Source organism: Eupeodes corollae, chromosome 3 (assembly GCF_945859685.1).
Source record: "Eupeodes corollae chromosome 3, idEupCoro1.1, whole genome shotgun sequence".
NCBI classification, from domain to species: domain Eukaryota; kingdom Metazoa; phylum Arthropoda; class Insecta; order Diptera; family Syrphidae; genus Eupeodes; species Eupeodes corollae.
Window position 1 is genome coordinate 88,569,487 of NC_079149.1, and position 24,117 is coordinate 88,593,603.

The 24,117-nt window shown below is 35.9% G+C and overlaps 1 protein-coding gene across 2 annotated transcripts in view; it reads right to left on the bottom strand.

Annotated features, from left to right (window-relative positions):
- Nucleotides 1–213: 213 nt before the first annotated feature.
- The window catches only part of LOC129948875 (S-adenosylmethionine decarboxylase proenzyme), an 88,068-nt gene continuing 64,164 nt past the window's right edge, over nt 214–24,117 (bottom strand). Inside the window, exons 2-8 of one of the 2 annotated variants that reach the window (XM_056060015.1) lie at nt 10,813–10,899; nt 9,956–10,124; nt 9,614–9,889; nt 1,416–1,508; nt 1,293–1,313; nt 1,002–1,157; nt 214–927 (exon numbers count right to left, since the gene is read on the bottom strand). In XM_056060015.1, the coding sequence (XP_055915990.1) occupies nt 790–927; nt 1,002–1,157; nt 1,293–1,313; nt 1,416–1,508; nt 9,614–9,889; nt 9,956–10,124; nt 10,813–10,899 (940 nt within the window). In that variant the 3' untranslated portion in view covers nt 214–789. The remainder of the gene's footprint in view (nt 928–1,001; nt 1,158–1,292; nt 1,314–1,415; nt 1,509–9,613; nt 9,890–9,955; nt 10,125–10,812; nt 10,900–24,117) is intronic. The other variant, XM_056060016.1, reaches the window with a different exon arrangement.

Here is a 24,117-nt window from a genome sequence, read left to right on the forward strand (position 1 = left end):
CATTCTCTTACCGTTATAAATAACATTTTTGAAAATTTCTTTCCTTAATAAATTCGATTCGAAAATTATGATTTTTTCCACATAATCAAAGTTCAATTCAGATATTATAAAATATTTAAATTTTAACTCAAAACTATTGGTTTTGAAAAATATTTTCACATTTAAATAGTTATAGCAAAAATTTGACAATGTTTTCATATTTATTTGATAAAAGTAAGAGCAAGAGATGAAACTGATGATGTTGTATATTTTGTTGTTGATTTTTGTGGTGCAGTACTTCAGTTGCAAAGCAATTAAAATACTCAATAATTATTAAATAATGATCAAACGTTGTAATTGTGTTAGGCAATTTCAAGAGATCTTATTGCGCCACCACGAGAATAGAACCAACGGAGAGTATTCATCCAAGTCAATGTAGAATATCCAAGAGTATATTTGTAGCAGCAAGAGTGTTCCAATAAGTAGGCCGTCAATACGTTTCAATGAATCAATTCGAGATGGTGCTGAGGATTTTGGTGATTTTGGAATTGCAGCAGTAACAGCAGCGGTAGCAGCTGATGTCAAGGGAAGAGAATTGCACGAGTGCTGAAGTTTTGAGCTTTCATCGGCAATGGATGAGCTGAAGATCAAATTGCTAAACTTGCTGGGAATTGCACAGTGTTTTGGAGTGGACAATGGTGTTGAGAATACTGATGAAGTGGAAAATACAGTTGGGGGAGTTGATGGCGATGATGGAGGAGATTGATTGGTTTTAACCCCGCCAACTAGGCAAGGCTTAACCTGTAACCCTCAGCTAGGGAATTTGCAGTAGTGCGCATAGGTCAAATCGTAAGTTGGGAAACGACAATATTGAATATCGCGACGTTTCCATTCGGCCAAATGCGAAGCATTATCAATTTCACGGAAAGCCGTATAAGCTGGAGATGACTGTAATGAGAATTAAAGATGGTTAACATTTATTCAAAACGTTGATATAAGTTTGTTTAGGTGTAATTGATTACCTTATTAGCAAAAATAGTCACAACAAATTTTCCGGGCTGGAATGTTTTGATAACGCGCGAGATCAAGTCAGAATAGTTTGATGATGCAACGTTGCTTTCAAAGCTAACGTAAGAGAAATCTGGTTCTGGTGTAATATGAATTGTCATGTAGCAACCCTATAAAAACAAAACAACTTTTTTAATATATTCAAATTTATTTAATGGAAGAAAATAACATAATAAAATTAAAAATAAAACTCGCGAAAAATTAAAAAAAAAAAAATAAACATATTTTTTTTACAATCCACTTACTTGAGGATAATTTCCAGAAATCTTTTGTTTTATTAACATATTTACACGATATAGAGATAGAAAGAAAACAATTTATAAGTTTTTTGAAAATAATGTTTTAATTGTGAATTAAATAAAACTTACGTTTTTGGCTATTCCATTCATTGAATAACCACAAGGTTCAAAGAGGTAATCGTCAATGACCATTCCTGGAATGAGTTTATGTATTCCGGCTCTCTGAAACGAAAACGATATCAAATAATTAACACTTTTTCTTGAAAAACATTAGACGACTTGTAACATTGATGATGACATAAAATGGATATAAGAAACATTTAAAAAAGGAACGCTTTGAAAGCATTAAGCGTTCAGGTAAACATATGCATACGTTAATTTACGAATTAATCTCCCGCCCGCCATCTAACTTTTTTTCAACTAGTGCTTATTTCGTGAATGATAACGCTTAGCTCTTTAGCACGTAATTAGTTTTATCCTTCCGCTAAACGAATATGGTTGTGAATATGCTTGAACAACCCTGGGAACAACGCTTAGAGAAGATGCCGATTTTGCCAAAAAAAATATTTGTTCAGATGATGCTCATTTTTATCTTGGCGGGTATGTAAACAAGCAAAATTTTCGCATTTCGGTCCAGAGGCATATTTGGGCCATTTTTCTTCGAAAATGAGCAAGGAGTGGCCGTTACAGTCAATGGCAAACGTTATCGGGCCTGTTGAATAAATTTTTGTTCACGAAAATTGAAGGATATTGGCAACTTTTGGTTTCAACAGGGCGACGCAACGTGCCACACACTCGATGTTTTTATAGCATTTTCAAAAAAAAAGTTATTTGGCGGACCCTTAACAATAAAATGTCTTCATTATGAAAGACCAAGGTTTATTAATTATGATGATTTTAAAGTAGCAATGTCCAAGCATCATCATAAAATTAAGACCAAGTAGGACTATGCCTTTAAAATATAGCCTGATAAATGAGGCGTTTTCAACAGGTCATTCAAAAGGTTTCTCCATTATTTAAAAAGCAACATCTTGTAAAAAGAAAAGAAGGAAGAACTTTTATTTGTCAGTTTGAAATTGAAAACAGAAATACAATTTCATTCTAAAAAAATAGGGGTAGCATTCAGAAACTTCGTGCTTACTATCTACTAACTTGTTCTCATTCATTGAAAATCAATTCCAGTAGCTCCACATTGTGTGTATTATATGCAGCCGTGCAGCATGCCTTTATTATGAGCCACGACTCCATCTGCGGCACTCTACTTCATTTGAAACCTTTATATGCACTCAACAAACAAATAGCTGCAAGCTCTGCTTTTCGCCTCAGAACTTTACCACAGTGGACTAATAACAGCATTGGCCTTTCCGTAATTCTTAATTGTTTAGAATCAATTTTAGACGCAAAGTTAATAGACACCATACCTCAACTACAGTTCGATAGAAACTTCAAGATATTTTTGGGAGGATATCGACGTAATATCTTACATGAGGATTTATACATATAGTCAGGCTGTCGTCAAATCTTTAGACTCTGTCTTTAAAAACTCAATAAGAGTCCAAAACTGTCGATCATCTCTAATGAAAAACATAAGAGTTTAACATTTAACTTTGTTGGGTGCCGGGCTAGACGATTTCGCCAGTTTTGGCTAAAGCTGGCATTCCAATTTTTAGTACAAAACGCTATAAAGAAAACTAACATCATATGGTATATAATCACCACTTGTCAGTCTCTAAGCAGATTGAATATAGGCTCACTGACTAATAGGAAAGCACGCTACGCTGCGAGGTGTATTCTCAAATGACTTTTGCGGAATTTGGAGGAAGAAACAGTTCTTTAGTTTAGTTTATTTCATCAAACAAAGTACAACTCTTACAGATTATTTTAAAAGTAGAAAAGTATTCGTTCTAACAAAAAAGACAATTTGATACGATTGCTTGTTAAATCTTTTACAAACATTATTGAAAAATATTTTCTCCTTACTTCCAGCGTTTGAATGTCAATAAACAGGCATCTAGATGGATAAGATAGTACTTCCATATTCCAATTTAATTCATAGAAAGTATACCTAGTAAAACTTTTTTGTATTTTTTCTATTCTAGAAGAATGAGTGATATAATAGGGATTCCAAACTATGCTGCAATATTCAATATTTGAGGGTGTAGGGGTCGAAAAGATCCCTGGAGTTTTTTCTGATAAACCTTAGCATCCCATTAGCTTTACTGACTATGTAATCGATGTGCTTATTAAACGAAAGCTTTTTATCCAATATAACTCCCAAATCCTTTTTTGCCGTGGCATGTAAGGCTCTGACATTTGGCAACATTCAGCAACAACTTGTTAGATTCACACCATTTGGCCAGGTTTTGGATATCCTCTTGTAGATACAGACAGTCTGTAGAAGATTTTATGAGCCGGAAAATCTTGACATCATCGGCATTAATAAAATAAAATAATAAAAAAAATAAATAACAAAGAGCCAATATGACTTCCTTGCGGAACGCCTGAAGTTAAATCAATACTTTTGGATTTAAACTTAACCAATTTTACAAATTGAACCCGATTTTTTAAATAGGAAAAAATCCATTTTATGAAATTAGAATGGAAATCTAGTTTTGAAAGCTTAAAAATTATTATATTATGATTAACTCTATCAAAAGCTTTTGCAAAATCTGTAAAGCTAATATCAGTCTGTAAACCATTTTCGAACCCGCAAAGTACAAAATCGCATAGCAATGAAAGGTTTGTAGCAGTAGATCTTCCAGAAACAAAACCATGTTGATATTCGGATATTAAATCCTTAACAAAAAAATATAATTTTTTTACGACAAGAATTTCAAAAATTTTTGGGATCACTGATAATTTGTAGATAGGCCTATAATTGGTCACATTTTGCTTCGAGCCACACTTAAATTTTGGAGTTATATAAGAGATTTTCCAATAGTCCAAAAACTAGACTCTTTTTAAAGACTTATTGAAAACCAAGCTGAGCGGTAATGCCAAACAAGCAGCGCAGTTTTTTAGTGCAACAGGGGCTATGTATATACTTGCAATATCAATACCATAAGATGGCGAAAAATCAGAGGGTTCACAAGGAGCAGAAGGCAAATAAAAAGATTTAAAATAGTTAGCAAATAAATCGCATATAACGTTCATATCACTAGATACACAATTGGATGACTTCATACTGTTTGGAATCAATAAAGACTTTCTTTTAATATTTATAAATTTCCAGAAGTGTTTCGAATCTTTTCTATTTGTTTACTCAACAGAGAGAATAAAATTATTAGAAAGAAAGCTGAACGATCAAAAGACTTGACCGTCAACCCGGAGATCTCTATTATACCCTTTATCGAAAGGATAGGTAGATCCTGGTTGATGCGTTGATCGAATTATTAACGGTAGCGAAAAAAACAACGAGGACTTTGAATGGCTTTCGAACAAAGACCATCAAAGCGAGCGAAATAAAACGACGAGATTTGTTAAAGAAAAAAACAGCGATTTCCTCTAAGGGTTGTACAATAGGAGTCCAAAAGATTTTATTTCGTTAGAAAGTATTTATACAAAAATGTATGTAATTTCGAAAGAGAGATTACGTTACATTTTCAGTTAAACTTTTAAGGCGAATTTATAAATACAAAAAACATGGCGATTGGTATAATATGAGTTACAGATTTGAATCCAAAAATTAAATTTTGTCAGTTGCAGAATTGGAATTTAAATCCAATATTTAAAAATTATTTAAAAGTTTTAAAAATAAAAGTTTATGATGATAAGTAATGTTATTTTCTGTTTCAACAAAAGCTATTGAGACAGTCAAGGTGGCACTAAATGTATTTCTGCTTAAGGACCAGATTATCTTTTGTTGTTTTATAAGCTTTATATGCTTTATTTTTTCTATTTTTCAGATTAGATAATCTTCTGTTAAACCAGGTACGGTTTGAATTGGGTTTAACTATTTTTTTAAGGAATATACATATCAAAAGTTTCATGTAGATACATTGCAAATTTTTCAAACGCATGATCAAGGCTTAAATTAATCAAGGTATTATCCCAAACAATTGACAACAAAAAGTTATTGATTGCAACAAAGTTTGCACGTTTATAATCAAAATAAAATTCTGGTACATCAAATTTATCTTTTATATAAGTTAAAAACTTACACTCTACAGTAAGGCATATATGGTGAATTGAGTTTTTTATAGCAGGAAAATCAGTCTTATCGATATAAGCTTCGAACTCTCTATCCATAAAAATTAAGTCTAATATACGATTTAGATTATTATGAAAGTTATTAATTTGAATCAAGTTAAATTGACTATAAAAATCAATTCTATTTCAGTATGAACATTGAATGGCACTAAATATTTATCGTCCAAATCTGGTCCCAGCTTATATCACCAAGATTGAAATCTCCTAAAACCATAACATGATCATTTTGACTTAAGTAATTAAGGACTGATTGACAGTTAAACATATGCAAATTATATAACTCCAATAAACTTCCTGGTCGAATATAACTTACGCTCACAAATAATTTCAATTTAAATTAATTTTAGCTATCAACTTATCAACATAGAAATCTGATGGATTGCTATCGGAAATTAGCTCAACTTGACTCCAAACAAAATTATTTCTTACTGCAATAATTACACCTCCTCCTCTGTCAAAACCAGTTGTAAATGAACATCTATTTGTGCGAAATACTACAAATTGATTACAATTCAATAATTCAGAAGTAAGATGATTCTCGCTCAACCAAGTTTCAGTAAAAACAATTATATGGTAATCTTGAGATGCAAAGTTTCAGTATTTTTAAACACACTAATAAAATTAGTCTCTCACGATTTATAAGGAATTTCAAATGGTTTCATTATGTGCCAATAATTAAAAAAAAAAGTAATTGTCAAGCCCACCAACCCTTCGCAAAACTTCAATACGCGTTGATAGAGCCATCGTCAGAAAGTGAAAGTCCGATAATTTTAAATTCTCCCCCATCATTACGGAAATTAATGAATAATTTTGTGTTAATGTATCCAACTTTGGACCCGAGTTCAGGAAGCTTGGGACTCCCCCAGAGAAGTGAAGAGTTTAGGAGTATACCAAACAGTTGAAAAGCTGCTTTTAAAAATCGTGGTCGGTCAACAAAGTATTAACTAGGTAAACAGAAAGATGGCATGAAAGTTTTAATTTCCAAACCTTTCATATTTATCACATTTGTACATTTGTTCTATTTCTATGTCCAGCAAAAATAATGTCATAACAAGCAACAATTGTGTTTTTTTTTTTTAATTTATCACCCAGAAGTTTAGTTTAATTATTGGTTCTTAATCATCTTAAATTCTTATCTGAATTTCCTATAAATGTTTAAGTTTTAAAGTAAGAAATAAACTCTGCATTTATAAAAAAAGCTGTGAGCAGACCCCTCTTTACCACTGGGCCCAGGCCCAGGGCCCCGCAATCACCAGGGGCCCCCACATTGCTTAACATTACTTAACCTCTATTGGTCTATTTTCAAGAAAAAAAAAATATTTCTATACAATTTTAGATGCCTAATGAATGATCAGAATTCGTACTTTACTTGCTGAACAATTTAAATCACATTCCCTGCGAAATTATATGTACATATGTGGATCCGAGAAAAGGAATAAATCTAAACAACAGAAAGAATTAATTGAAAAATTACCAAAACTGACATCGTATTTCGCTTTAATTGCAGGAGAAACGTCTGCAAGTAATTAATAATCAATACATTAATCCCTACACTTATCTACACCTTACTGAAAAGGGGACTTACATAGTAAAAAAATAGTTTCACATTATGATTTCAGAAATAAAATTCGGCATTAACAATGACCATAGAATCTATAACAATTTCCCATAGTAATTGCATATTTTAGACAAATAGACTTTCCATTTAATTTTTCAGCAATAAAGTGCCGTGGATTTAAGGGACTGTGGACACAAACATGAAATCTCAATTAATGCAGCTACAATGTGAAATTATATTACAAGGCACATTTTCATTTATGAATAAGAAACATCATTGTATTCGTATGGAAATTCAGAACAGAGCTGCTCTTAATAAAACAAAGCAAGCAACGTATAGTTACGATCTCTTAATTTTTACTTATTCATTGTTTATTTTCAAAATCCAGTTTTACACAGAAATTTCAATGCGCTTTGATGCCTAGTGTCCAAACTTAGCTTCCAATTAACGAACATAGATCTGATTATTTAGCGGAAACCATACTGAAGTCTTTGGAGGATCATGACATTTTGATAACAGATTGATAAAAGATTTCAGGAAGGTTTTCTGGTCTGCAGGCAAGAATAAAAGAAAAATGTAAATTTGACACTTTTGTACCATATGCCAGAGCACTCATTAAACTTGGTAGGAGTGCATGCCGCTGGGTGTGTCTTAGAAGCAACCAAATTCTTTGACATTATTCAAAAATTTTATAACTTCTTTTCGGTATCTTCTTATCAATGGAGCGTGTTGACTGCTCATTTAGGTTCAAAAAAAGTTTTAAAAAATCTTTCTCAAACAAGATGGTCGGCACGAGCTGATGCAGTAAGCGCCTTACATAAAGGTCATCAAGAAATTGAAGAAGCTTTGATGTCTACAGCGAACGATTTAGGACAGGAACGAGAGGCCAGAGAGGAAGCATTAAGTCTTCGCAAACAAATGTCCAAGCCTGAATTTACCATACTTACAGAACTTTGGAACTCTGTATTGTAAAGAATAAATAAAACAAGTACTTTACTTCAAAACCAAAATATTACCCTGGATGTTGCAATAAATTTGCTGAGTGCAATAGATGTATCTATAATTGGGCTCAGGGACAATTTTGATAACTTTGATTCATCAGCCAGACAAAAACCCCGGATTGCGAATATAAGGACCTTTCTGAAAGGATGAGGTGCAGAAGCTCACGCCATACTTTTTTTGACGGCTCTGGACCCTCAGTAATTCTGACTGGGAAAGAAAGATTTAAAATTGAAACCCTTCTTCCCATTGTCGACACACTAAGCGTTCATTTAAAACAGTCGAAGATTGGCCAACGTTTTGGCTTTTTTTTTCGATTAAAAAATCTGAATTCAGAAGACTTAGAGAGAACTGCAAATCTTTTGCTTAATTTTACACCGGAGATGTGTACGGAGATGAACTACATGCTGAATGCCTGTATTTAAAAGACTACTTGAAAATTAGTTGACACGAAAATGAAAAAACTGCCAACATTGTAAAGCTTTATAATTTTTTAAAAACTAATGAAATTGTAATCAATGATTTTGCTATTCTCAAATCAAGAAAAAGACCCCTTCATTAAATTTTGTTTATTTTATTTTGAATTTCTATATGAAATATAAATTTTTTGTTTTTATTTTTACTTTGTTTATGTTTATGTTTTAAATGCTTCAATAACTAATTATCTTTTTAATGAATTAAAAAAAATTATTTATTTCAAAAACAAAAAGAATAAATATCAATTCAAAGCTATGTGATTTTTTCTGTATGCCTTTATTACATAACATAACATTTTTATATAATCATAGAGGGGCCCCATTTTCGAAAAGTGCCCAGGGCCCCCAAAAGGTTAAAGACGGCCCTGGCTGTGAGTATGTTTTCTGTCTGTCTATAACTGAATTTTTTCTGTTATAGTCCCGTCGTGCATCAGCGAATTGCTTCGGCTACTAAAAATGACCATTAAGTTTCAAAAAAATGGATTCTTTTAAGTATTTATAAAATGTTGGATAGTGACTGATGCAGTCGACGTTATTAGGTTGTTCAGATCTGAACGAGTTTAGAATAGTGAAGTAGACAGTATTATTATTTATCCACTGTGACCGAGGGTTTTGAGCGGAGTGCTTCACCTATAATCAAGAAATCCGTTCGCTTCATTTTCAATCTTACAGCGGTTTGTTATTGCATTAAAAGCACCATGTGATTCTTTTAGTTTTTTGTATGTATCCAGCGATAACCTAGCTCAGTTATATTTAAATTTTTAACACATTGTGAACGTTAGGAAAATAGGAAAAGAAAAGGAAATTCTATTCCTGAAAGAGCACCAGAAATTATACTCAAGCGTTAACTGATGATCATTCCTACACTTGCTGATATTACGGCAGGAGTATGTAAGATAGACTATGTAAATTACTATTTGGATACAAATTACTACACTTGAACACATTTTGAATCCCAACCATAGAAAACTTTATAAGGATTTATATAAACTGATGTTTAATTGCTGATTGAAAAACTCGACCTTTTATTGAGTTTGTATGGTAAAAACATACATTTAAAAAAATATATAATTTATATCACTCACCTCAGTGGCTTCCATTCCACTTGAGCATTCATCTTTAGAAAATATTGACATTACTTGTGGATCTAATTCTGTCATTAATATTTCAATTGTTTGATCTGGATCGGGCATATTATGCGACTCTTGAATGCATCTGTTAATTCTTTCACCTCCCCCGCGGCTCAATGTGTACAAATACCAACATTCACGATTAACAGAACCCAAGCAATAAGCTCGTCCATCGTCGAAAATTGAATCCAAGAGTGCTACTTCCTCGTCAAAACCACGATGGGGAGAAATCTATAAGAAAAATACAAAAAGATATTAAAAATTGCAAGAAAACAAACTTAAGTAAATTGATTTTACCTGTAATTCAGGACGTTTGAAGTTCTTTCTTGAGTAAAAAAGATCTTCAACATCATTATAACCGATTTCTTCAGCCATCTCCAGAAGTGGTTCGAGACATTGTAGAGGAGTTGTATTACCACACGTTTTCAATATCCAACGACGTTTGGAAACGAACATACTGCTCTCGCTGAAATATACAAAAACAACGATTTTAAATTCAAAAACAACAAAGAAAAAAAATATATAAAAGCGCGCAAAGATTTCCAAAATCAACAAACCTCTTGTCTTAAAAAAATTATCTTGATCAAACATTTCAAAGATGTATTCTTATTATATCTATATGTACGTTGAAACGAAAAATAAACATTTTCTCAGATTTTTCCTATGCAAAAACATTACTTTCTCTTCCCTAGATATGCGATGATGTCAATGGCAAGTAAAATAATTTAGTTTTATTTCCCTGCTCCTCCCCGAACAACAACAATAAGAAATAAATATTTTTGCTAGATTAATGTTTTTGTTTTTCTTTTTTTAAATTTTGGCAACAACTTTGTATACCTGACGCACTTTAATGCTTTTGATGACAAAAAAGTCTGCAAATCTGGCATCGGAAGAAGATGCGTTTGGGGCAGATATACAAAAAATATTTAAATTTAGCACTTATCGTATATATTAGATGTGTACAATATTTAAAAACATCATCGAAAAGGTCACAATATTAACATCCGTCAATTATTTAAAAATAGCTAAATACTTTGCTGTGTTTAGGATGCAATGTCTAAAAGCGGCTAATGTGTAATAGGTGAGGACATTGTTGATTTTTTTGAAATGGTAAGATATAATATTTTGAATTTATCTGTTTTGAGATGACTTACCTAAGTACATAGGCATCAATTTGATCATTTCGTGAGAAGCTGATGATTTCGCAACGTACGGATTTAAGAAGGGCATCCCACATGGGTCTGAAAAGAAGAATAGAATTTGTTATTAAAATAAGTATGCAGAAACTTAAATTGTTTTTACTTTTGAAGTGCATAAAGACTTATTTCAAATACATCAGTGCTTTTGTATGATATTTTGAAATGTATATCTTTTTCCTATTCTGATAACCGATACAATTTAAGACGTCGAATGTGAATGTTTTACTTAGTTATCAGTATTCAACTTTTAAGCATATCCAACTTTAAGGAATTATGGGTTGGAATTCAGATCTTTAAGTGATTATGTAACAGGATAGGCTGTTAGATAACACTGGTGGAAAAATTAAGTTTTTTTCTGGTGCACAAACAAACCAATACTTTCTTAAAGGTTTACGATGCCCTCAATTGCAATCTTACCTTTAAATTTTTTGTCACAACAGGTTTTTAAAAAATTGTCGTTTCTAAGGCTAAGTTAAAACACAACATATCCCAATAAATTGCATAAGGGTTTTGCAAAGTAGAAAATTGTATCTATTAGATACAGTTTCAATAAATTTGGAATCTCACTTAGTTTTCATAATTTGATGATACTCTACATAAGCTACGTATGTACAGCTATGGCCAAAATAATAGCAACACTCTAATTTTTCTTAATATTGTGTGTAGTACTTAGGTAGAAATGGCGATCTGAGATCCAATTAGCGCTGTAGTGCGCCGTTTTGATACCAAAAACTCGTTTGACCTGTGATTGAAAGGGATAGATTTATAGAGAAGCTTCATAGCGATTATGTTAGAGCCATTTTGTCGCATTGATAAAATTAGGTCTCTAATCTTTGTCTCAGATAGCTCATCAAGTTCGTGAAAGAATGATTTTCCAAAGTATTTCATTCAAGTGTTTGCCAAAGCAGGACATTTACAGAGGAAATGGATTATAGTTTCACTTTCTCTTTGGTCACTACAGCTACGGCAAAAAGGTGTTGTAAGAGATACCCATGAACTCCTATAGCCCAATGCCTGGTACAAACAGCAACAATCCTGGCTATGTCTTGCCTTGGCCTGCATAGAAGATCATTTGTATTGGTTTTATTATAGATGAGCCATATCTTCCTAGATATAATGCAGTTGGGTAAATTGCTCCGCTTTGGGTTTGATTCAGTTTGGTAGATAGAAAATGGACCAATTTAGATGAGGATGTGGCCGAGTTAATGGATTTGACAGCTGCCTGACTGTCTGTAAAGATAGCCGCATTTCGGTTTTGGTTTGGGCTTTGTTTAAGTATCTTACATGCCTCCCTTATTGCCAGCAGTTCAGCCTGAAAAACGGTAGCAAAGTCAGGAAGCTTAAAAGGATTTAGGGACTCAGAAAAGATCCCAGAACCAACTCCGCACTCCATCTTTGAGCCGTCAGTAAAAATGGTTGTGTCGAAACCTATCGACACGATGTCATCCTCCCAATCTTCTCTCGATGGGAAAATAACCTTAAAACCCTTACTAAGGCTCAAAGTAGGAGTGCAGTAGTCAGTGTCTACCGAGATAATATCTGAGGTTATCAATTTCGTTGTGTTGCTGTGACCATAAGGTTTTGACAACCAGCTGTGTTCCTTCAGCCTTGTAGTATTTACAGTAGGCAAATATTAAACAAATATGAGTTTTATAGTATAAGTGGTAAGTATGTTCTTTGTCTTTTTCATATACATATTTTAAAAACTAAAAGAGGTGTGCAAAATTTCGTAGTCCATTTACTTTAGGCTTCCCAACAAGTTGGTCATAATAATAGAAACGTTTGATTAATTTAACAAAAAACAACACACTTTGATAACCAATGCATTTTTTTAAAAATTTATTAGCAATGAATATTTAATATTTCGTTGAAAACCCTTTATTTTTCAACAATGCATCCATTCGATTTGGGATAGAGTCTACCAACTTCTTGCAATTTTCTTGTGGAATCGAATACCACACTTCTTGGTTAGTTCTTCATAGATCCGCTTTGTTGGTAGGTTTATACTTACTAACTTCAATCTTCAGTTCATTCCAGAGGTTCTCAATACGATTTAGATCCGGTGATTGAGGAGGCCACTCCATTACGTCCAATTTGTTTCGCTGACACCAGTGCTTTGTTGATTTTACCGTATGCTTAGGGTCGTTGTCTTGCTGGAAACGCCATTTAAGTGGCATATTTTCGTCAGCAACTTTTTGCAGTATGTCCACATACGACACTCCTTTGTCATTATGTTATCTATAACGAATATTGGACCAACGAACGCCCCCCAAGAAAAACAACCCCATAACATTATGCGGCCACCTCCATGCTTCGCGGTTGTTTTTGTGTACCGCGGATTGTAGGCCTCACACTTTGGGCGGGGAACAAACTGTTTTCCATCCATTCCGAACAAATTTATTTTCGTTTCGTTGCTCCAAAGCACATTTCTCCATTGCTTCTTGTCCAGAAGTGGGTCGTCTTTCATCTGATGCAAAACAGGTCCGCCTCTGGGTGTGTACTATTCTGAGTAAGGGCACCTTCCTTGGAGATCGTGCATGAAGGCCAGCATCCTGCAAGGTACGACGAACAGTTCAAGAACTAACTGACGTTCGTATTTCTCGCTGCAGATCTTTTTCAGTTTATTTAACGAACAGAACACCTTGCAAAGGTACAAAAGAAAAAACACATTCCAAAAGAAAAGCGGAAGAAACTCGATGCCAAAGGAAAGAAGTAATTTTTATCGGATACTGCACACAGAAAAAAGAAGTCATAATACGTCGAGACGCAGTTTTCCATGAGCAAATTTTTCCAAAAGATGGTGAGACAAACGATCATTTTATTGTGATATTTTTACAGGACATGATTCAGCGGGGAGATGTTCAAATGGTAGACATGTGCATTCAAGAGGACACAAGCGTTCACTGTTGACAACCCACGCAAACGAAATAAGGACAACGAACTTCGGATATGTACGTGGAATGTTAGGTCCCTTAACAGACCATGTGCAGCCGAACAATTAGCGGAAGCCCTAAACTGCTGCAAGGCAGATATTACAGCCATCCAAGAAGAAGCGATGGGATGGACCGGGCAAACGCAAACTAAAAGACTGCGATATCTACTACGGCGACTGCTACCGAGAACAAAGACAGCGTCTATTTGGGTGTGGATTTGTTGTTGGAACTAGGCTCAGGCAAAAAGTCTTGAGTTTCAACAGTGTGAGCGAGCGCATCACGACAATCCGCATCAAGGCTAAATTCGCCAACATAAGCCTAATATGCGCGCATGCCCCAACAGAGGAGAAAGATGAAGACATCATAGACATATTCTTCGAGCTCTTGGACAAGACATATGAGCAGTGCCCTGGCTATGACATTAAAATTGTCTTAGGAGATTTTAATGCCAAGCTAGGAAGAGAAGACATCTTTGGTGGCATAATCGGGAGATACAGCCTGCACGACACTACCTCCGGCAACGGATTCAGGCTCATAGATTTTGCTGCGGGGCAAAACGTCATGGTAGCCAGTACGCAGTTCACGCATCTTAATATCCACAAGGGGACATGGAAATCTCATGATCAATCCACCGTCAACCAGATTGACCACATTGCGATCGACTCACGACACTTCTCCAGTATACAGGATATCCGAACATTCCGAGAGGACAACATTGACTCGGACCACTACCTCGTTGTAGCCAAGGTACGGCTACGGATATCCTGATCCAAGCCAAAACAAGGAAGTACTGTGAGAAGATTCGACGTTAGACGGCTACAATCGCAAGAGACTGCCATGTCTTTTTCCGATAGAGGCTCTAGTAGGAGTCCTATGCTCCCTGCATTAAGCATTGAAAACCAGTGGCAACATTGCCTTGCAGCCATCAGAGATACCGCCTCTGAAATGCTAGGTTTCACACGGCCACCACAGCGAAACAACTGGTTTGACGACGAATGCCGAAAGGAAAGTCCACTATCGACCAAATATTCACACTACGGCAGATCTTGGAAAAAACCCAGGAGCCTCAAATCGGTACCCACCATCTCTTTATCGATTTTAAAGCCGCTTATGACAGGGACAGCATCTATAGGGAAGAGCTCTACCGAGCAATGTCTAGTTTTGGCATTTGACGATAGAGAATGCACGCTGCTCTATCAAGGTCGGAAAAGATCTTACCGATGCATTTGATGTCAAAAAAGGTTTTAGACAGGCGATGCACTGTCATGCGACTTCTTCAACATCGTTCTTTAAAAAATTGTACAAAACTCAACCGTCAACACTAGAGGCACAATCTTCCAAAGGTCCATTCAATTACTCGGATACGCAGATGATATTGACATAATTGGAAGATGAAAGCGTGATGTCAGTAGAGCGTTTTTGAGCATTGCGACGGAAGCGAAGAAGATGGGTTTAATGGTCAATGAGGGCAAGACCAAGTATATGCTGTCATCAAAAAAGGACATTGAACAACGACGTTTTGGACAAAACGTCACCATGGGCAGATATAACTTTGAGGTAGTTAAGGACTTTGTCTACCTTGGCACCGCTATTAACACAGACAACGACACCAGCGCTGAAATCAAACGAAGAATAACTCTTGCAAATCGCTGCTTCTTTGGACTTAGAAGGCAATTGAGAAGTAAAGTCCTCTCTCGAGCATGTAAAATCACCATCTATAAGACACTCATCATCGCGGTTCTCATTTATGGCGCTGAGGCCTGGACCCTGTCAAAGAAAGATGAGAGCGTCTTAGGATGCTTCGAGAGAACAATTCTTCGGGTGATTTTTGGTCCCGTACGCATAGATGGAGAATGGAGGAGAAGATATAACGACGAACTGTACGGGCTGTACAGCGACACTGACCTGGTTAGCAGAATTAAAGTCCAACAGCTTATGTCATGTAGAGCGGATGGACATCAACGCTCCAGCCCGGAAGGTCTTCGAATCCAATCCCGAGGGACGGCGCAGTAGAGCAAGACCGCGACTCAGGTGGCGCACCCAGGTGGGTGAAAACCTCAACCAACTTGGCGTGCGAAACTGGAGACAGCTAGCTAGGGACCGAGCTGGCTGGAGACGCATGTTGGTTGAGGCCCAGGTCCGCAAGGACTGTAGCACCACCTTAAGTAAGTAAGTAATTATGGGAATGGCGTAAAGTTAACGAATCTTAAAAATAAAAATTCTACGTGTTGCTTCCCAATAGTATCTAATGTCTGTCAAATTAGCGTTACCACTTTAACATTTTAGGAAACTATTAAATGGGTTAACTGCCGTGATTTCGTCGTGAAAAAAAATACCAAAAACGTACTATTTTCAAAGAAATCTAAAACAATCTTACTTAAAGTATGTATGTTTTATAACGGTATTTCCACAATAGAATTTGTATAAACATTTGTCGTAACATTTGGACTAATAAGTTTACAATAAAACATTTGTCGTGCTGATGATTAATGCAATTGTTAGTTTCGTAAAACTTTAAAATGGTTATGCTAACTTGATGAGGTCCTTTTCAACAAGTGAGGATCGACAAAATTGCAAAAAGTGCTAAGATTGATGACTCAAGTTCTATCGTAATTTAATATAGAAATAATAAAGAGTGGTTAAATTCTAAGGGCCGATTTGGATTTTGAATAAAACACAAATTATTTAAGAAATTGTTGCAATTTCTTTTTATTATGATAATATTGGTATAGTTTAATTATCTATGGAACAAAATATAGGCCAAATGACTGCCGTGACTTCGGCGGCACAACTTCAACCTATGTTCAAAATTTTCGGTGACGCTGAGGCATTATTGAGGTTCTGTTGTTAATGTTCCGAATTATTTCATTCTTTGGTTCTTTAATTGTTGTTGGCTTATTGACGTACACCTTTTCTTTCCAACAACTCAAAAGAAAGAAGTCCAACAGTGTCAAATCACACGATCTTGGCGGACAATTGACATCGCCACCACATGAAATAACACAGCCATGGAATTTTTTGCGGAAAAGTGCATTGTTTCGTTAGCTGTGTGGCAAGCGGCAACGTCCTGTTGAAACCACATATCGTCCCTATCCATATCTTACATATCAGGCCATAAAAAGTTCGATATCATCACGTTGTTAGACACGACATCGAGTTGAGGTGTACCGCTCTTCAGCCACACTATCGCGAACAGCAGTAATATTTTCTGCAGTTCGAGAGCCTGTTATTTTCACATCTCTTACAGACCGCATGTTCAGCCAAATTATTGTAAAATTTTTGGTGCACGATATACCTTTTGATTTGAACTTCCAGTTTCATAATAGGCCTGCATAACTTAGACGCTTTGTTTTAACTTAGTTTAAAATTGATAAATGTCAAGAGAAATGCAGAAACAATCTTGACGTTTAGGTGTGGTTAACTTTCAACATCGGCCCTTAAGATTTAACCACCCTTTACAAAAATAGAAACAATCTTTGCTTGTAACTTCCATTTAAGTTTCTCCGGCAAAACCGTAGGAAATATACACTACGCGTCATCAGGTTAGCACACACTCTCGCGTAACTGATTTCAACCAAACTAAATGAGCTAAGATTTGTATATTATTTTTTATTTATGTGCCGATTCAATTTTTAGTTAAATAAAACAAACATTTTTGGTTTTCCATTTTTTAATATTGTTTTAATTTTTTTTTAGAAAATAACACAAGAAATAACAATTAAATTTGAATCATCAGGTTAGAACATATCACTTTTTTCATTTTTTTAAAAGCTTTTAAGCTTTGAACTTATTTCTTAACTTATACATTTAGTGATTAAAACATTGTTTAATAAATTTAATAGTGTGTAGATCCTCTCTTGTTGACAATGACCTCATAGATTCGATTGGGAAGCGACTCGTACAATTTTTCAATATAATCCAAGGAAATGGATGACCAACAGCGTTTAATGCCTTCGATTAGTTCTGGTTTGTTGGAATATTGTTTCCCAGACTCATAAACTTTACGAGCAAGCAACCCCCACACGTTTTCTATTATATTAATGTCAGTTGAGTAAGGCGGCCACTGAATTAAACTTACATTTTGTCCCTCATTCCATGTTTTAACGACCCGGGATGTGTGGATCGGAGCGTTGTCGTGTTGAAAATTCTATGGTAGGTTTCCAAACAAATTTTTGACTGGGGAAAAACATTTTCAAGTACGTTTTTGTAAGTACTTCCATTCATATTTGATGTCAAAAACTGTAAGTCGCACGTACCATAGTATGAGATGGCTCCCCACACCATCACACCCCCACCCGACTATGAAGGCGATCCAACTGGTGTTCCTCCTTGCGAAGATCGTGAAAGTAGAAATTGTATCCGTCTGGACCTTCCAAATTAAATTTCTATTTATCAGAAAAGACAACGTAGCGCCAATCAGAACTCCATGACATGTGCACTCGTGCAAAATCCAATCGCATTGCCTTTCGAACCACGTTAAGTGGGGGTTTCTTCTTCAGTTTAAGTCTTTTTAAGTGTGGAGCATTCCTTATCACTCTTTAGATTGTTGATAAACTCCCTTGAACACCTACATTTGCGCTGATCTTTGCTGCCAAGTTGTGAGATTTGGATGCTTCTCTCAAAATTGCTCTCTTATCAGTCTTAGAAATAACTCTATTATTACCGTCTTTATTATTTTTTCCATATCCTGACTTATTACTCAGGAATGCGGATATTACTTTTTGACCTCTACCGATTTGTTTCGATATTGCACTTATTGACAGCTTTGAATCCTTGTAGGCTTCAATTTTAGCTTTCTCTTGCACAGATAACGATTTTCCCCTACCCATATTAATTTTAATACACCACTTAAGCAGCAACAAAAATGCGGTTAGCCTACGCGTTAAACTCTTGAAGATAAACTAAAAACAATTTGCATGTGCTAACCTGATGATACAAAAATATAAGTCACTTTTCTATAAAAAATAACATAAAACAGTAAAAACCGTATAACGGGACCGTTCTATTGCATGTTCTCTTTGCCAGTGAGAGCGTAAACAAAGATAAGAAAAATAGGATACACAATGTGAACTGCATGTTGAAAATAACGATGACCAGATCAGTTCTATTAAGCTTATGTGCTAACCTAATGACGAGCAGTGTACTTTTGAAAGTTTGTATAATTATTTCTTTTTCTTTTAGTTTAAAATTTTCGACAAGCAATTTGGGCCGTATTTCAGCTGTGTTAAATCTCACAATTTCGACCCGAGATAATACGGTCACCGAAAAATGTTAATTGAATAAATTGCTGCCTTGTTGGAACCAAAAGTCTTCTAAGACAACATCTTCCAAGGAGTAAATCTATTCATTATGAAACAAGCGAAGCATAAATCAAGTGACAGCTGTCAAAAAGACCAACTCGGAAAAAAACATGGCTACATTTTAAAAACCACAATGCTAGAATCACTAACTGGAGGAGATGTCATATTACACACTTCAGTGGTTTATAATAAAGATCAAAGAACTTACACCTAGAACTTTTGGTCTTACTTTACATTCCTCGTATTATAGTGATATTTGCTTGAAATCTAAGTTTGCGATTTCTTTAAATTTAAAAGTTTGCATTTGTAAATCATACGAATGTTTAAACCAGAAAACAAAACTTAATTGAAATGCTACGCCTTTATTTATATAGACAGCTAATAAAACAAACAAAAAAATAAAACGCGTAAACATAAGACGTAATCGACACCTGAGAAAAGCGAGAATAAAATGACATAAAAATGCATTTCTCGCAAAATATTTTTAATTAAAATTGATTTGTCTGCAGAAAGGCTTCTTGTATTAATGTTTTTGTTTTTGTGTTTTTATTTTGAGCGATTATGGTGGGAAAATAAAATAGAATAACAAAGAAAATCTTTTGATTCAAATGACAATATTTTAGCGTTTCTTATTTTTGTGTAATGTAATATCTTTTATTTAAATCACAGCACGTGTCAAGACAAACAAATTTGTGTTAAATGCATATTTAACAATCGCAAACTAAGATCATACGTTTGACATGTACTATCGAATTGTTGGTCAAAGAAAACAAATTCTTTACTAAAGTACACATTAAATTATCAATTTATTTATTTGATTACCTAAAAACAAGCTTACGTGTAGCATAACGAGGTGTAATGGATGAGACAGAAGCATTTTCAAAGTACTCGTATTTTAACGTTAACTTCCCGAAGATAGAAAAATGATTTAAAAAAAAAAACATTTGTTGGCCCTATTGTATTGTATGGGCCTGAAGGTTGTACCTGAAAATCCTGGGGCTCCTCAAGAGGACATTGCAAAAGATTAAGCTCAACGCTTGTTAAAGAAAATACACTACTTGCCACTTTAATAGGACTCCTTTTGGGTATATTTTTAATCGTCCATTGTTCCCAAACCAAGCATTTGAAGTTAATTTACTTACTTACTTACTTTAGGTGGCGCTACAGTCCTGTGTGAACTAGGGCCTCACCCAACAAATTTCTCCATCTAGCTCGGTCCCAAGCTAGATGTCTCCAGTTTCGCGCTCCAAGTTGGGTGAGGTCACCTTCCACTTGTGCGCGCCACCTGATCCGCGGTCTTCCTGTGCTGTCCTGTGGGTGCGGATTCGAAGACTTTCCGGGCCGGAGCATTGGTTTCCATGCGCTCTACGTGACCCAGCCATCTTAGTCGTTGGACTTTTCCCCTTAGGACTAAGTCTACGTCGCTGTACAGCCCGTACAGCTCGTCGTTCCATCTTCTCCTCCACTCCCCTTCGATGCATACGGGACCGTAGATCACACGAAAAACTTTTCTCTCGAAGCGACCCAAGGTGCTTTCATCCGCTTTTGTCGTAGTCCATGCTTCTGCACCGAATAGCAGGACGGGGATGATAAGGGTCTTATATAGCAACGCTTTGGTACCTCGAGAGAGGACTTTACCACTCAATTGCTTTCTTAGTCCAAAGAAACAGCGGTTAGCAAGAGTTATTCTGCGTTTGATCTCAGCGCTGGTGTTGTTTTCTGCGTTTACAGCGGAGCCTAGGTAGACGAAGTCCTTGACTACCTCAAAGTTACGTTTGTCGATTGTGACGTTTTGACCAAAACGTCGGTGTTGTATGTCCTTTCTAGACGACAGCATGTACTTTGTTTTGCCCTCATTAACCGTTAAACCCATTTTTGGTCCAAAAACCACACTGATAAGGATCTATCAGGTTGTTGACGATGGGTTTTAGACGTTCACATATTACGGCAGAGAAGATTTTATAGGCGATGTTAAGTAGACTTATTCCTCTATAGTTGGTGCAGTTTAGAGGGTCTCCTTTTTTCAGGATCGGGCAAACAATACTGAGGTTCCATTCATCGGGCATGCTTTCTTCCGACCATATCTTACAGATAAGTTGGTGCATGCTCCCAACCAACTTATCTCCAGCTGCTTTAAAGAGCTCGGCATTCAAGCCATCCGCTCCAGCGGCTTTATTAGACTTCAACTTAGATATGGCTATCTTTACTTCGTCTGCAGAATGGTCCTTCCACATCCTCAGCATTGACTTCGGTTCCACTATGATGTTTCCACTTTCGTCTTTGCAGCCTTCGGTTCTAGGTTTATGTACCTGTGAATTTCGTTTCACCTGTTCATAAAACTTTCAGACTTCATTCCTGCTTTTAAACCTCTCAACGTCTTCGACCGCACGCTTCTTATGCCCTCTCTTTTTCCTTCTGAAAAATCGGGCGTTCCTTTCGCCTCTTCTGCTCATAGAGCTCATGAGCAGCTCTCGTCCTTTTATGCAGCGCCGCTTTGCGTGCCTGTTGTTTGGCTGCATTTGCCTGCCGACATTCCTCATCAAACCGGGGTTCCTTGTTGGTGGCTGTTTGAATCACAGCACATCAGAGGCGGCTTCTCTGATTGCATCTTGGCAATGTTGCCACTGGTTTTCGATACATTGTGTTGGCGGCAGAGAACTTCGAGAGAGGTTACTTGTAACTCGGTCGGAAAAGTATTTGGCGATCTCTGGCGATTGTAGCCGTTCGACGTTGTACCTTCTCCCAGCACCTCCCTGTTTTGCCTTGGGTCTGGAAATCCGAAGTGGTACCTTGGCTACAACGAGGTAGTGGTCCGAGTCGATGTTAGCTCTTGGGAAAGTTCGTACATCCATGATGCTGGAAGCGCGTCTGGCGTCGATCGCAATATGGTCAATCTGGTTGACGGTAGATTGATCTGGAGAAGTCCAAGTACCTTTGTGGATGTTGAGGTGTGGAAAACGCGTACTGGCTACCATTACGTTTCGCCCCGCAGCAAAATCTATGAGCCTGAATCCATTGTCGGAAGTGTTGTCGTGCAGGCTGTTCTTCCCGATTATTCCACCAAAGATGTCTTCCCTTCCTAGCTTGGCATTAAAATCGCCCAGGACTATTTTAATATCGTAGCTAGGGCACTGCTCATATGTTTTGTCTAAGAGCTCGAAGAACATATCTTTGGTGTTGTCGTCTTTCTCTGAAGTTAATTTATTTATTGTTATTTCACTAGAATGAAGATTAAATGCTTGAAAAAAATTTCCTGATTGAAATCCACGAAAAACTTTTACTGACAGAAATGTGTCATTGGAATTGTGTGAAATTGGAACACAAATAAGTGGAACGATTCGTTTCACTTTTGAACATAAAAGTATCAGCTGTTCAGGAAAATGAATTTCCGTCCGGAAAATAGAAAAAATCATTTTTAGAGAAAAACTTTTCTTCGTCAAAAAAATTCTTTTTTGATTTTCAAAAATGGTCAAATATCGATATAACTGGCCCCTAAGTAAGCAAAAAATGTTTTCTTGAGCCACCTTTCTGTTCGAAGCATACAAACGGTCCAGATTATTTTGCGAAGTCGGGCTTTAGGGTAATTTGATGTTTTGGGTTAATTCGGGCATACTCGAATATTGTGTTCCTGATCCGTATGCAAGACAACGCATTCATCGTGGTTGACACAAAATGTTGTTTGCACTTGCTATAATAGGAAATCGCTCCCCACACCATCATACTTGAAACTCTGCTATGCAACCGGTGCAAATAAAAAGTTTCTTTACGGAAGCTATAGCTTGGCCATCGGATCCTTCCAAATTAAATATGTTTTCACCGGAGAAGACCACATGAAGCCACTCAGATGTCTGGGTAACATGTGAGCGAGAAGAACTAAGTCGTTGCTTCTTTTTATATTGTTGGTTTTCGAAATAACACGACAGATAGTTGTTAGACTTGCCTTTACACTCTTATTTCAACAGATTTTTGCGAAAGAGTCGAGATATTTTGACTCTTTTCGTAATATAAGTCGCCTTTCTCTAATAGACCCCACACATTGTGTACGGCCTTTTATGTTTATCCCTTATTCGGACTCGGTCCCCAAAAGCCGTGTTTTGGGCTTTTTCGCCCTTGGTAAATTCCTTGCCAAATTTACGTTTTTCTTAAATAAATAGTCAAAATAAACAAACAAAAAGTCGATTGACGAAAAAATTTAGTCCGCGTGCCAAAGTTGACGATCAAGCTAGATGGAATTCCCAAGGGTCGAAACACGGATGAATTCAGGCCCATCTCCATATTACTTTCTTGTCCAAGGTTTTCGAGAAAATTCTCCAAAAACAGCTCAATGTCCACATCAAATCACAGAACTTGTTGTCAAGTAAACATCGTTTTGATCGTATTTTCGTCGTTTTGATCGTATTTCGGAATTTTCACGCCAAATTTAAAACTTTTCCTTCGATCATCTCATGCGGTACAGGACTTTACTCCTACTCTGTAACATAATAAACACGCAACAACCTTTTAGTTTATATAATAGGATTCAATTCAGTTCCTCAAGCAGATCCTTAATGCTTATGCACCCTCATTATTCCTGTCGTACCTCTGAACAACAATTTTTTGTTTACGCTATTCGTCTGTGGAATCTTTTGCCTAGAAACTTGAAAACTTTAAATGGAGAAACTAGGTTTCGATTAGAACTCCGAAGTCATTTTCAAAGTGCTTTATTTTCAAAGAACCCCACATAAAGTTGAGAGTTGAGATAAATATCAGCTGATCAAAAACAGCTGAGATGTCAAAAAAGGAATCCAAGTGTATCCAAGAATTGTTGGGGTATGTAGGTATCTGACAGAACAGCATTGATTTCAGCTTTTTGTATAAAAGTTACAAAATGTTAGTTGAAGTTGTTTTTGAGGATAATCTGTACATAATAGACGATGAAGAAGCTATTTGCTATTTGGGAAAATAATATCTTCAGAGTTAACAATTTGATTAAGTGATATTGATGATGGGATTTTACTTGAGAAATATTATATATCATGCAACAAAAG